Source organism: Candoia aspera, chromosome 1, assembly GCF_035149785.1.
Source record: "Candoia aspera isolate rCanAsp1 chromosome 1, rCanAsp1.hap2, whole genome shotgun sequence".
Classification (NCBI taxonomy): domain Eukaryota; kingdom Metazoa; phylum Chordata; class Lepidosauria; order Squamata; family Boidae; genus Candoia; species Candoia aspera.
In genome coordinates this window covers 334,075,459-334,090,624 of record NC_086153.1, presented here as the reverse complement: position 1 = coordinate 334,090,624, position 15,166 = coordinate 334,075,459, and the positions used below count along the sequence as shown (strand labels likewise).

At 40.6% G+C, this 15,166-nt stretch overlaps 1 protein-coding gene across 1 annotated transcript in view; it reads left to right on the top strand.

Annotated features, from left to right (window-relative positions):
• Positions 1-299: 299 nt before the first annotated feature.
• The window catches only part of ADAMTS10 (ADAM metallopeptidase with thrombospondin type 1 motif 10), a 63,671-nt gene continuing 48,804 nt past the window's right edge, over positions 300-15,166 (top strand). The window contains exons 1-3 of the mRNA XM_063290793.1: positions 300-621; positions 3,331-3,695; positions 13,156-13,315. Of these exons, the coding sequence (XP_063146863.1) occupies positions 531-621; positions 3,331-3,695; positions 13,156-13,315 (616 nt within the window). The 5' untranslated portion in view covers positions 300-530. The remainder of the gene's footprint in view (positions 622-3,330; positions 3,696-13,155; positions 13,316-15,166) is intronic.

Below are 15,166 nucleotides of genomic sequence, written 5' to 3'. Positions count from 1 at the left end.
GAGCATCTTTCTTGTCATCCTTCTGCAAATGGTTTCCTGTTAAAGCAGTGGCCTTTGTAACCAGTTTTCTTCCAGAATTTTAAAAAAAAAACTTTGAAGCACCATGCTCTGCACACATGCTAAAACTCAGTTAATCACATATGAAAGAGTGAGATAAGTTTCAGTTGGGCTTTTCCATCTCTGACTGGCTCATTCAGCTCTGCTGGGCTAAAATGTTATTTTAATATTCTGGTTTTTTCCCCCTTAACTTTGCCCTTCTTCTCCTCTGCCCCCTGACACTGTAGTCTTCCCCGCCCCTCCCAGTGCAATGCTGCAGAGAACTGGCACACGCTGAAGAACAAGGCCCTGCTTCAACACGCCTTATACACCCTCCACCCTCACTGCCTTCCAGAGAGTGGCTGAGGATGACCACGAAGGAACCTGGAACTTCTCTTGCAGTAGCATAAGAGGCGGCTCAAAGAAAGAAATGTTGGGGCAGAGTCAGCCAACTTGGTCCAACGCAGCTGACACTGTAAAGAGCACCGCCGCCCATGATGGCAACAGCCTGGAGATTTTTGACCTGGACGCTTGTCTCAGCTGTGTCTACGGGCAACCTTCCTGGCTACACGTTCCAGTCACAAGGTACAGTGTTAGTAGCCCAGAGCCCCAAATTATACCATGATTAATTGTCTTTGAAATCTTACGCTTCTAGCCCTTAAGCCAAGAGTGGACAATATATAGCTAACCACCACACAGGACCTTCAGCCTTGTTTTTGCAAAGATCACACTGCTAACATTCAGCAGCCAGCTGGCTACTTTTGGTAGTACAATGTTTCACCATTATTCTGTGAAAATAAATCCTAGAATAGGTAGGTGAATGTTCCAAAGGAATTATCCAGAGGGATATGGCACGAAGGAAGAAGCACTGCACAATCTGTTCAGGTCATTTTATTTTATTTATTTATTCAATTTGTATAGCCACCCATCTCAAACCAGTGACTCTGCACAGCGAACAATCATAAAAACAATTAAACAATTAAACATAGTATGAAAAGAAATTAAATACAAATAGCAGCCAAGAGATATTACAAACCGTTGGTATCAGCACAACCGGGAAACAGGGCCCTTCACACACTCGGGACCCCAGGCCCAGGCACGTAGCCAGGTCTTCAAGGCCTTCCAAAAGGCCAGCAGGGTCGGGGCCATCCTAATCTCAAGAGGGAGGATGTTCCAGAGGGCAGGTGCCACGGTAGAAAAGACATATCTCCTGGTCCCCACCAGCCAGCATTTCTTGCTGGCTGGCAGGGATTGCCGGACCAGATGGGACCGGTAGAAACAACTGGGAAAAGACGGTCTCTTAGGTAACCCGGTCCCAAGCCATGAAGGGCTTTAGAGGTGACAACCGGCAAGCCAGCACCTTGAATTGCACCTGGAAACACACTGGCAACCAATGCTGCCCCCCAAGCAGTGGTGTTATATATGAAGAGTAGCTGACACTATTTACAACCTGTGCAGCTGTGTTCCGTACCAGCTGAAGCTTCCGAATGCTATTCAAGGGCATTTTAGTCTTTCTCTTGATCAGGATACACCTCTACATTAACAGAACACTATCACAAAACATCTGATGAAAATAAAACACTGTTATGCTTCTGTGTACACACACACACAAACACACGAGGTTATTCCCTTTCAGGAGAGCCTTTTCTGCCATGGCACCTGCCCTTTGGAGCATCATCCCCACCACCCCAAGATTAGATTGGTCCTGACCCTGCTGGCTTTTTTTAAAGACGTGGTTTTGCCATCAGGCTTGGGGATCCAGATGCATGGCAGATCCTGAGCAGTGGTTGTGTTAATTTGTTGGTAGAGGTTTGTTTTTTTTAATCTCAGATGCTGATGGTATTTATTCACTTATTTATTTTTCAAATTTCTATTACCACCCATCTCTCCCTGTAAACTCTGGGCGGTTTACAGTAAAATCAAGAATTAAAACCATATAAATTGCAATATAACAAACCAATAAATAAGGATAAAAATTTATGTGGGGTTTTTTAATATTGTTTTACATTTTTATATAGTTTTTAATTATTAATTATAGCATGGAATTGAGATGGGCAGCCATATAAATTAACAATAACAAGTGGATAGAATTATGCTCTTATATACAGCCATTTTCACTTCTTTCAATATTAATTCCTTGCAACAGTCACATACTACTCCTTAACATTCTACCAGCATTTGCACATTTTAAAATTTCTCCATCTGTTTCCCCATCTTTAGTATAAATATTCTATCAAGATATACCACTTTCTCTAGTTTTTGAGATTTGCAATAACTCGTTCCATTTTCCATGTCAAATTCGCAGTAGCACCCATGGGAGCATGGTGGACAGAGCGTCATGTTGCAAAAGCCCACTCCTTTTGTACATGCATAGACATTGCCCACATGTTCAAAAGGGACAGGGCTTACAGGCAAGGATCCCTCTACCATCTTGCCAATTTTGACGTGTCCCCTCCTGCAGGCACCACTGCACATACACTGCCTTGGTCTTTGACATGTCAATTTTCCTATGTATACTCCTTGAGTATTGAGCAGCGTATAAATAGCCCCTCCCTGCCCTGCATTACAGGAATCTAATTTGAAGGTAAACAAAGTAGGTAATCAAAGCATAAGAAAGCTGTTTCAGTTAGGTCCTAAGTCATATAAACAAACAAACCTAAGACTCTTTGTGGGGAAGAGGGAAGTATATAGATTTATTAGTGCAACTGGGGGCTCTGATAATACCGTGCGAGAGGGAAATGATGATGATAAACTACACTTGCATAGATCCCGCTTCCTCCACTTATAATTAAATTTTAGATAACTATCTTAATTTGACTGCATTAAGGACAGGTGGGATATAACAGAATGAACTTCTGGATTTATGAAATTATCTAAATCAGGGGTTCTTAACCTGGGTTTAAGATAGATTTCAGGGGGTCCATAAACTTGGATGGAAAAAAATTACAACTTCATTTTCACTAACTTGCCAATCTTTTAAATTTATTTACTCTCTTGTTATTGAGTTAACAGATTACTAAAGAAGCACATATATTACTATATTACACATTTGTTATTTTAAAATATTTTTGAAAACTCAATTTGAATGTAATTGGTTTTCTTTGAGATCCAATTTATAACTATGTATTTTATTTTAAACATCTGAACACATTTTTTCTGAGATGGGGTACATAGGTTTAACCAAACTCTCAAAGGGGTCTATGGCACTAAAAGGTTTAAAAAACCTGATCTAAAGGCCCTTTGGGCAGACAACCCTCCTCAGTTACACTTGCCTGTCCCTTTCTGCCCTCACAGAAGAATTTCTCTCCAACCTCGACCACTACGAGATTGCCTTCCCCATCCAGGTGGATCAGAATGGTGACTTCCTCAGCTTCGACATAAAAAGCCATCGGAAATGGAGGTCTCGTCGGAGTACAGGCCACCCCTCCTATGACATGCCTGAACAGCATGTTTTCTACAAGGTCTCTGCCCACCGGACTCAGTTCCTCCTCAACCTGACATTGCATAGCAACTTGCTGGCAAGGCACTTCCGAGTGGAGTACTGGAAAAGAGGTAGAGTAGACTACCAACACGAATTCCATGAAGATTGCCACTACGCTGGTCATTTACAAGATGAGTACCTGAACTCAAAAGTTGCTATCAGTAATTGTAATGGTCTGGTAAGTGTCTTGTTTTCTTCCCAACTCTGGTGGGACTGTTAAAACATAAAGATTTGCTGGAAGATTCAATCATTTTGAGCAACTGGAGTTCCATTTTGGCATACGTACAAGGTTTGAGATACAAGAAATTTAAAATGCCTACTCAAAAACCAGGGATAGTCTTCCCATTTCCTTTAGGGTGTGTTTATGCATCTTTATGCATACAATCTGATGCTTCTTTCGTACCAATTCTAAACTGTAGCAGAGGTTTATTTATTTATTTAATGAATTTATATGCCCCCTCCCCCATCTCATAGGCATGACTCTAGGTGGCTAACAATTAAAACAGAGTAAAAACAATAAAAATTAAAAGCAACAGAAATAGCATAAAAATACCAGCCAAGGGTACTCATAAATACTAAAACTAACCATGAAATGGGCTCACCCATACCATCAGGGCCCCAGGCTTGATGGTAAAGCCAGGTTTTTAGTGTCTTGTGAAAGGCCCCCAGGGTCAGGGCAAGTTTGATTTCTAAGGATATGATATTCCAGAGGGTGGGTGCCACAGCAGAAAAAGCTGGTCTGTCCCCTAAGTTATGTGATCCCAAACAATCGGAGATATGAGTCTTTGGGAAATTCTCTCCACTGGTATTTCTAGTAATAGAGAACATATGTAGCTCGTGGTTGAACTGTTGAACACTTAAACATTTCTTGGTGTTCTCTGAGCGTGGTTGTTTTCTGGCAGATGTTTCAATAACAGGCTAGTTAACATTATCTGTGCATGGGAAAGCAAGCTACTATATATAAACAACTAGCAAACTTCACTCTCCCATATGCAGAAGATATTACCTAGCCTGGCAATGAAATGTCTGCAGGAAAACAACCAAGCTCAGAGAACGCCATGAACCCAACTGGCATTTCTTCTTTATATTTGGTGAGTTCCAAACTGGGATTTAGTGATTAAGAAATACAGTATCATTTCAACATGGGTAATTACTAAATTGTGCAATTACTGAACTTTTGGACTACAGTATGCCACAGTTTTGACTTCCTTTAGTTCAATCCAATCTGCTATTCTAAATTACCAAAGCTGAGAAATAAACTAAAATGATTACATAGCATGCATGTCTTCTTCTCCTTGACTTCCAAGATGCATCTGCTAAGAGAAGGTAGTCTTGATTCTTGTTGCACACAACTGTAGCAATATCTAACAAAGTGCAGTATTGTCTCAGGATAATATTGCAAAAAGAATATTAATAAAGTCATCCAAAAGCTTACATTAAGCAATGGTGCTGCTGTTTTGAAGTGCATAAATCAAGATAAATCTGTATTTTAATAACGAAGAACATTGTATATGTAACAATGAACCGAAGAATTTGAAAACTGTAGTATACTGCATATGCTGCAATGCTGGAATTGATTAATTCTATTAAAGTGAAATTCGGAAGTGTGAACAGCAGTACAAAATGTTGGATAAGTAAGCCAACAAGGCAGAGTAACCTTACATTTTATCAGCAATATCAGAGCTAGTCTGGTATGGAGGTGGATATAACCTAATAAATAACTAAATGAATCTGAAGATAAATTCAGATAAAGACCATTCCAGAAGCATTGCCTGGAAGCACATTCTTTAATGGAAGCTTTTGGATGAATTTAGGTGATTTTCCTGGAATCACAGTATCAGAAGCATCTGTATCCCACACGCATGAGATCAATTATTGGGGTGGGATTATATATGTACAGCCCTCCATACAATTAAAGAGGGAGGAATTGATTCATTGATTCCGCTTGTATACTGCTGAATTTGCTAGAGATTTCCAGCAGCTGACAATCATAAATCAATAATCAAGGCATCCATGGCAAAGCAGAATACCATATATACTCATGGATAAGACCATCTATGGATAAGCTGACCCTGGGTTTTTTAACCAAAATGCACCACCAGTGGATAAGCCAACACTCCAAATGTTCATGTTTTAATTTTCACAATTGGTTTATCTGTGGGTGGCACATTTTTCATCGTATTTTGGTTAAAAACATGAGGGTCTGCTTATCCACAGATAGGCTTATCTGCAAGTACATACAACATAAGACACTCCCTGGAAATTAAATTAAGAACTTCTTACCATCTGCCTCTTGGAAAATATCATTTATTGAAGAAGACGGTTTTTATTGTATTGTTTTATTGTTTTTTAACTAATATTTTGTTCCTGTTTTGTTGTAAGCCACCCAGAGTCATTCTCTGAGTGAGATGGGCAGTGACTAACTTTGAGATAGATAGATGATAGATAGATAGATAGATAGATAGATAGATAGATAGATAGATAGATAGATAGATAGATAGATAGATAAATGGGTACTTTAAAATGGTACCACCGTATATACTTGCAGATAAGCCCATCCACAGATAAGCCAAATCCAATTTTGGGCATTATGGCACCAAAAATTCTCGGTTTATCTGTGAGTATATATGGTAATCAACAATTAAAACTTTCGCAAGAGTAAGACAACAGTGTTGGTGTAGAAACGATATCTTAAAAACAATCAAATAATGATATTGAGGAAACAATCAGGCGTGCTCTGGGTTGGACCAGCCCCTCCTCTGAGGTCCTTCAGTTCTGAGGTAGCTGCACCTGTGGCTGAACGGCGACTGGGAAACTAGGTCTCCTTGCTGCCACACACACACACACACACACACCGCCGCTTCACCATAAACCGGTTTCTCCCTTCCCCACCAGCCCTCTGGGAAGCCAGGAGAGGACTGAAGGGGAAATCCTCACCCCACCCTGGGCCCGGCTAAATACAGAAGGGGAAACCAGACGAAAACTCTGGGCGTCCGTAGCTCAGCCAAGCCGAGGCGGGTGATAGAAGGCCACCGGCCGATTCCAGCATTGACACAAAAACAAACAAAAACTTTGCGAAAGGTATCAAAAAAAAAAGTAAGTTTCCACGCACACAACACACCGTTTAAAAAAACATACAATTTAAGAAACCAGTGCAATTCTAACTAAAACCAGCTCCACAATTTCTAACCTTGCCTGAGGTAAGCCCCCCTCCCCTCCAGGGCTCCAGCCAACTCTCTCAGCAAAACTTTTCCCGCCAAAACCTGAGAGAACCCCCTTCTTTTCTTCTACTGGCTGTCAGGGGTCAGGTGACTCCCTCTGGACACAGAAGGCAGGCTTGTGATGTCAAGGGCTTGTGATGTGAAGGGCCGGCTGCCCCCCGCTACAAATAATAAGTAAAAAAATGAGATAATGGAAGATTTGCATGGAGAATAAGACCAGGTGATTTGAAACTCTAAAAGTTGTAAATATGGATAATTTTGGAAGTATCTCTAAAAAAATTGTTTTGTTTTGTTTGGACTTCTTAGAGAAATCTGACTAATTACCATCAGAAACTGGTTCAGATTAGATGAAACCTGGATCTGCTCCACAGACACCTATTTTATGTTCCTGTGATGCCTAAATAGAACTTCTATGTATAACAGAAGGCTAGCAGATGCTAAAAGTAAAACCCTCTCCATTTTATTAATGAGCTAAGGTAAAGGTAAAGGTTTCCCTTGACATTAAGTCCAGTCGTGCCCGACTCTAGGGGGCGGTGCTCATCTCCGTTTCAAGCCGAAGAGCCGGCGTTTGTCCATAGACACTTCCGTGGTCATGTGGCCGGCATGACTGAACGGAACGCCATTACCTGCCCGCCGAAGCGGTGCCTATTAATCAACTCACATTGGCATGTTTTTGAACTGCTAGGTTGGCAGGAGCTGGGACTAGCAACGGGAGCTCACCCCGTCACGCGGATTCGAACCGCCAACCTTCCAATCGGCAAGCTCAGCGGTTTAACCCGCAGCGCCACTGCCTCCCCTTAATTAATGAGCTACCTTAATTAATTTAATTAGGTATGTTCACCGTTGATAGATAGATTGGTAGATAGATAGATAGATAGATAGATAGATAGATAGATAGATGAAAATAATAATAATAATAACAATCTGAAAAGAAGCTAGTTGATCACAACAGGATAAGCAGATCTTTTGATCTGATACAGCAAGGTCTTCCTTTTGTTCTTACTCTAGGCATCATTTTCAGGTTAAGCTAAACTGAAACAGAAATATCAGGAGGTCCAAGATGTTCATTTTATGTGATACAGGAGCCAGTCTGAACACTGTTCCACGCCAACAGAAGTGTAGTTTCCCTCTGCCTCTCATATTTTCTAATTGATATTAATTGGTACCTCCAGTTGAATTAGCACCAGGCAGCAGCATGAGTAAGGCAGACTTCTATCAGGGTTATGGATCTCTGTCAATAAGTATTTTGGCACAAGGATTGAACACAGGAGGTTTCAAATTAAGTACTAGGCATCATTTCACAGACAACAAGAGGACACCAACACTGTCAATACAAACAGTAGATTTGGCATTTGGGTGCATGCAGAAGGCTGCATTCCTAAAACTAGGTGGACAGAAACAAAGACGTGGGGAAGACCAGGACAAAGATGACATTGAATCAAACTGAATGCTAATTTAAATTTATTTATTTATTCTATTTATGTTGCCACCCATCTCAAACCAGTGACTCTGGGCAGCTGACGATCATAAATTAGATTAAAGTTACACTAAATTGATTAAAGTTAATTCAGTGCAGTTTAATTAAATAGAGTCATTCTCTCTGCACTTAATTTTCTTCTTCTGGAACTCAGAAGGGAAATTACAACTCAGATTACAGCTCAGCTTTAGGAAGACAGCTTTTGGAAGGTCTTTCAGACTTTGGGTCCAGGTTATATACTTCAAATATACTATAATCAATAACATTTATTTTGTTGACTAGAATTGATTATTTTGATATTCCTTTCTGCCCATCAGGGACTCCTTCACAGTAAGGAAAGAGCTGCTACAGCTGGACTTGGAACGAAGCTACTTTTCAAGATTGTCTATTTAGGGGAACCTTGTGATGATACATCTGTTTTTTAGGCACAAAGGCTCCGAAAGCAAGACCGAGAAGGAAGGCAGGAATTGGGGATGCATTGAGAAATAGGGAAATGTGGTTGGTTTGGCTTTTGGGTAGCTATTGCCAACTGGAATAGGATGTACTGGGTTCAGTGGACTGGTGATCTAATCAGTAAGAAGGGTACTTCAGCTGAACAGTAGTATGCAGTAGATATGTACTCACAAAACTAGGGTCTGTGTCACCTGGGGCAAACTTGGATTCCATGCCCATTTTGGCACCCCCCCAGTGCTCATTTTGGCGCCCCCCCAAGCACAGCGCCCAGGGCACATGCCCTGCTTGCCCCCGTCCCCAGTTGTGGCCCTGCACAAAACTCTTGCAGGAAAAAGATTGGGAGGGGCCAGGAAGCATTTTAAGAAGAAAGACAGCTTCTGAAATATAATTTCAAATTTTCTTAGTTTCCAAAGTTTCTAATTAAACTTTAAATTTTCCAAAAACCAAAAACAATAGAATGCAATAATTAGCACAGACCATTTTTGAAATCCTTTATTTCAGATTTGGACACTGTCTTAAAATCAAATTAAATCCAAAACTGCAATAATGCCTAGAAGAAAAGGAATCTCTGGCACTGAAAATACATGGATTGTATGCGAGAAATGTCAAGAGGCCGTTGCATCAGCGAGGCCTTGCAACTGAAATGGCCTTCTCGCTAGTTACCTTGTTTTGCCTGGGGTGGGGGAGAGGGAATATCATAAGGAAATCCTCTGAAAAGGCCTAAAGGCCTGGACAGGTACGTAAGCAAGGTCCCGTTCTTTGAGAATACTGCCCTGCATTAAGCATACTTTTTTTTTTATGGTTAGTTCGAAGTATAAACCACCTTCTTTCCAGTAAAAAAGTGACAAGCTAGTGCTTTTCCCGTGCGGGTAGTGTGATTAAATTCTTTCTCCTCACAAAAACATCTACAATCTGCAACTGTGATGGCTATTTGCAAACTACACCAGTATGGCAGGAAATAGCAGCTGGGAAGGCAAAAAGTTTGCCGGAAGAAAAGGGCCAAAGGTAAAGCATCCAGATTCCTGCTGCAAAAATCCAGCAGATCACCAGATGACAACAAAGAGCCCGTTTTCTACATCTCTTTGCTGCCATCTGGTGGCAGTCCATGTTTTTGCTGCCCTGATAACAGTAGTGATCTTCTTCCTCGTTTACTGCAGGCTGCCCATTTGCAGCTGCACCACCAAAGCAAATGCCGAGTCCTTGTTTAAATATTTCTCAAACTGCTTCACTGCCAAACAGCTTCTACCATTAGGAAGTTTCGTCTCATGTTTAGTTGAAATGTACTTTATTGCCAAATCCCACCCATTTGTTTAAATTCCTAATGCAGTGGTTCCATTTCGGAAATGAGGCCAGGTAATTTGGAGAGAATGTCATAAGTGTCCCTCAGAGCCTGTGTTCTTTACATATCCCCCCTGCGTACAACAAACACATACCCCAACTGCTGTGCTTGACGCCAAGAGCTTTCTTCCTCCTTCCCAGCTGCCTTCATCGACTGATCGTTGAGTTTCTGGCAACTTCCCACCAGACTATCCTCACACTACCTCGCTTGTGTTTGGAATGATGGCCTCTGGCCAAGAGCTACAAAGCTTTCAAAGGAAGCGAGAAACCACTGCTGGCCCATCACCACCCCCTTGCAGGGCTGCTGAAGTTGAAGAATGTTTAACTGCAGGCACACAAGAGTGATTCAGGGCTTGTTGTGGTGAGGATGGTAGAAACTGGGGAGTCAAAAGATCAACCAATGTTCAAATTAGCTAGATTTCTGAAGAACTGTTTTTAGAGGGAAAATAATTCCCCTGCTATTCTCTTTATACATTTCTTTTAGTCCTGCAATTAAGTTAAACAGGAGCTACAGAAATATGTAAGAGAAAAGGAATATGTAAGAGCCTTTGATATATAAGAGCTCTTGACAGTAACTGTGGATGTCAGTTTGGGTTTTCCTGCTTTATGTTTTATATTATTTTATTGCAAACTATGTGGCAGTATAGAAAACAAAACAAACATCCAAATATCTAAATAAAGACAATCGTGTATCAGAATCTATTGTCCAGAAATGATTATATGCACTCCTGGAAAGTAGTTTCCTTTCAAAGCATCTTGCTTTCTCCTGAGAGGGGTTATCTGCACTCTCCAGCCAATGTTAGCCACCAGATCTGTTTCATGCAATGGAAGTATTGAAGATTAGCCCCTGCCCTCCCAACTTCTTAGTCTGCATAGACTAGGTTTTCAAAAGATCTGCTGTGAAGGTGTCTCACCTGGCTCAGGAGACTAAAAGCAGTTTCCAGGTTGCTTTAAGGAACAAATAAAAATACTAAATTTATAGAGCTTGGTGAGGCTGATGTCATAGGATCTGAAGAGGTTCCTGCTTCACTAAAAAACTGCCAGTTTGGTAAAATCACCAAGAGATGCCCCATTTGAATGAAGCCAAATTTCGTTATAAGATGGAACGACTGGGGGAGGGGAGGGCATTTCTGTTGAATGCCCCATTCTGGAACAATATCTCCAGAAACACTGGGATATCACCAATACTTCTATCAGCACCATGGGACATTTGTTCTTTTAATCCCTTGGGGTGTTGACTAATATACTCAGTAATATCAGTTACATGGGTGTCCATGGGGATGGACAACTACCATCAAATGTGGCATAATATCATCATACAAATAATATTATGGCATGACTGACTAAATGACATAATCTGCATCATTTGTGTGCAGTTATGAGGCATGTGATGTCATTGTGACTTCTACCAGTCACCTGTGAACAATTCTTGTCCATTTTTGCTGCATCACTTCTTTAGCTGCTATTCTGTGACTGCAGGCACACAAGAAGCTTAACTACCTGACGTATTTCCTGGATTTGTATAAAATGTTAAGTTATAAAAAACTGACCAAGATTAAAATTAACCAAGCTTAGCAAAGGGAACCATTCTGTTTCAACCGAGTGAGGAAAGAGGTCTCAGCCTGAGACTGAAGATCTCCTGAAACTTCCAAAAACCTCTCCAAAAGTAACTACAGGTAGTCCTCATTTAATAACCATTTGTTTAGTGGTGGTTCAGACTTACAACGGTGCTGAAAAAAACAGCTTAAAACTGGTACTCACAACCGTCACAGCGTCCCTGCGGTCACGTGATCACAATTTGTGCACTTGGCAACCAGTCCACATTTACTATCATCACAGCATCCCATGGTCATGTGATTGCCATTTTCGACCTTCCAGGCCGGCTTCTGGCAATTACAATCAATGGTGAACCATGTGATTCACTTAATGACCACATGGTTTGCTTAATGGCCATGGTGATTTGCTTAACAGCCGCTGCAAAAAAGGTCGTAAACTCAGGTCGGATGCACTTAATGCTGCTTTGCGTAGCAACTAAAATTCAAGTCTCAATTGTGGTCATTAAGTGAGAACTACCTGTATTAAAACCTATTCCATATTGTGAAAGAAAAGGAAAATGGTCAAACACCTAGATATAAATTGAACTGAAACTGAAATACATTATTACACGCAAAGCCCAGCCAAATAAAATATTAAGTGATAATATAAAAACAGTAAATTACACATTATAAGATATACCAGCCTAACTTAATTATATATATACACACACACACACCTGCACGCACACACACACACTTATATATATAAAGATACAAATTTACAATCTAAGGTTCTTCCAAGACAATCAGGTAGCTTTACCTTTGACCTTTTTCTCCCAGCCAACTTTTTGCCTATCCAGCTGCTATTTCTTGCCATAATGGTGTGGTTTGCAAATAGCCATCTGAGTTGCAGGTTATTTGTAGATGATTATGTGAGAAGAATTTAATCATAAAACTCAGTTGCTTTTTTACTGGAAAGAACGTGGTTCATACTTTGAACTAACCATAAAAAAATGTGTTCTTAACGCAGGGTGGTATTTTCAAAGAACAGGACCTTGCTTATGTACCTGTCCAGGACTTTAGGCCTTTTCAGGGGCTTTTCTTAATGATACGCACCTCACCCCCCAGCAAAGTCAGGCTGCAAACTGAGAAAGCATCTTGGTTGCAGGGCCTCACTGATTTAATTCCCTCCCAATGTATATGGCATACAATCCATGACCCTTTTGTCTCTAAAGATTTTTGCCTTTTCAGCTGCTATTTCCTGCCTTGTCAGCATGTTGAAAGTGCTGGACCAGCACTGGGACAACTTAGGTTCAAGTCCACCCTCTACTGTGGAAGATCCTTTGGTGACCTTGGACAGTCACTCTCTCTGTCCCCAACTTCTTTCACAGGGTTGTTGTGGGGAAAATAGGTCAAGGGAGTAGTGCATATCCTGCCCTGAGCTCCGGAAGGTCAGGCAAGACATAGATCTAAAAATTAAATTAACCAAGTCTGCCTCTGGAACATCATCCCACTTAAAGAAAGTGGGAGAACAGAAATACCAGACTCTGCCTATTAATTGCTGTTCTTTTTATTGAATAGAAACATGCAATTTCCTGCCTCTCTTTGTTCCAGCATGGTGTGATAATTGCAGAAGATGATGAGTATTTTATTGAACCACTGACACTTGGGGTCAATATCAGTGGGGAACAAGGAAGTGAAGGAAGTCCCCATGTGATCTACAAACGATCGTCTCTCCAGCACCCACACATGGACACTGCTTGTGGTGTGTTAGGTAGGGGATATATTTGAGAGACAAACACCCCGTCTGCATTTGTTGAAGAAATGTCTTAATGTGATTTCTATTTTTATATTTAAGGGAAAAAAAGTTTCTAGCCGTCATTCTTTTTTTTAAATGTGCTTTAAAGGACATCCAGGTACTTATTATCTGAAGTTACAGATGCAGAGAAATAAGGCTTAAGAGAGGGGGAAGCTCTTGAAACATTCTTATATTTTCTACCCTTCCTGTGATTAGCAAATCACACAAAAATTATGCAAAGTGAGAGGGATTGGGGGCAGCAGAAGGTTATTATCAACATGTAAGACTGTTACTCAAGTTCCAATTGGCAATCACAGGGCCACGTTTCTTTTTTCTTTGAATTAAATTCAGGGCAGTTAATAGACTGGATTAGATTAAATACAGGAGACACCACAAATGTCAATAACGTTAAGGCAAGAACTTTAAAAGCCATCCAGCAGCTTAAATAAGAACCATGTTTTACTCTAGCAGACATTTGGTTCAAGGATGTAGTTTTGGACTCGAAATGCAGCCAGGGAGAAGCGAAAGAGATACATACCACCTCTAAATTGTGATGCTGGAATTCTGGGGATTAGAGTCCCAGTTTCCGGAAGGAGGACAGGAGAACAAGCCAGCTGACCTTGGGTGTCTGACATTTTTTCACATTAAAGCTGCCAAGCTTACCCTTCTTGTGTTGATACTGTGCTATATTTTCCGGCTGAAAGAGAGGGAAAATCTGTTTCCAATTTGTTTCTTGGAAAACAAGAACTACTGGACAGATGTAATCTTGGAACAAGAAGTGGGTGCTTTGCATTCAGGTCCTCACCATCAAACACTGCCTTGCCTCTCATTCCAGATTGGTTTTATTGCTGATGTTTCAGGCAAAATCCAAATGTATGCCTGTTTCTGAATAATCCTGGTAGGCCATAGAAAGTCTGCTTTTGATGGTTAGCAGAAAACCGCTTGGTTTCAGGCAGCAGCTGGAAAAGACCATTTAGTTTCTGGGAGATACATTATCCCCAGATCTAACCCTTTAATTCCTCATCATTTATAGTAGCAGCTTCTTAGAGATGTCTATACTGACATGCATGTCTGGGTAAACAGAATTACCACAGATGCCATTGCTCAGCTTTCTTGGACATATATTCATATTCTAATATCTTGGAAAGGCCCAGCACCTAAATTTTTGAGACGCCTGAGGGCAGAATGTTTCTTTGAACCTCTCTGCTCCTGCATATTATTTTCTTCTCACTACATCATATATCAGCTGAATATTTTCCTTTCCTTTCCTTTCCTTTCCTTTCCTTTCCTTTCCTTTCCTTTCCTTTCCTTTCCTTTCCTTTCCTTTCCTTTCCTTTCCTTTCCTTTCCTTTTTTTTGGTCAGTAGGTTAGTAATTGAAAGTGTCTGGGGAGACCCAAAATATTGAAAAAAAACTTTGAATTCAATTTTATCCATTTGGTTTTACTGCCTTGGCAGAATGGTATTGATCCATCCAATAATTCCAACCATACTTTATATGGGATCCTTGTAGTTATACTGAGAGGAGACAGGAATCCTTTGGCAGGATTGTGAACTGTTTTATACTACCATTTCTCCAATTTGGTGATCTCTTCACGTCTTGTTTTACCAATTTTGTGTTTGTGGGATTAGAGAAAATTAATGATTCTGACATTGGCTATAATCTTTATTTTGGGGCATTTTTTTTTGTTTAGTTTTTGTTTGGTTTTGTTTTGTATTTTAGTTGTTGAACTTTTGTTGCAGACGGAAAAGTGTATATAAATAAAACAGTGTCTACCATATTTGCAGAGCACTAAGACTGCATTCCTGGATTATTGTAATGCACATTC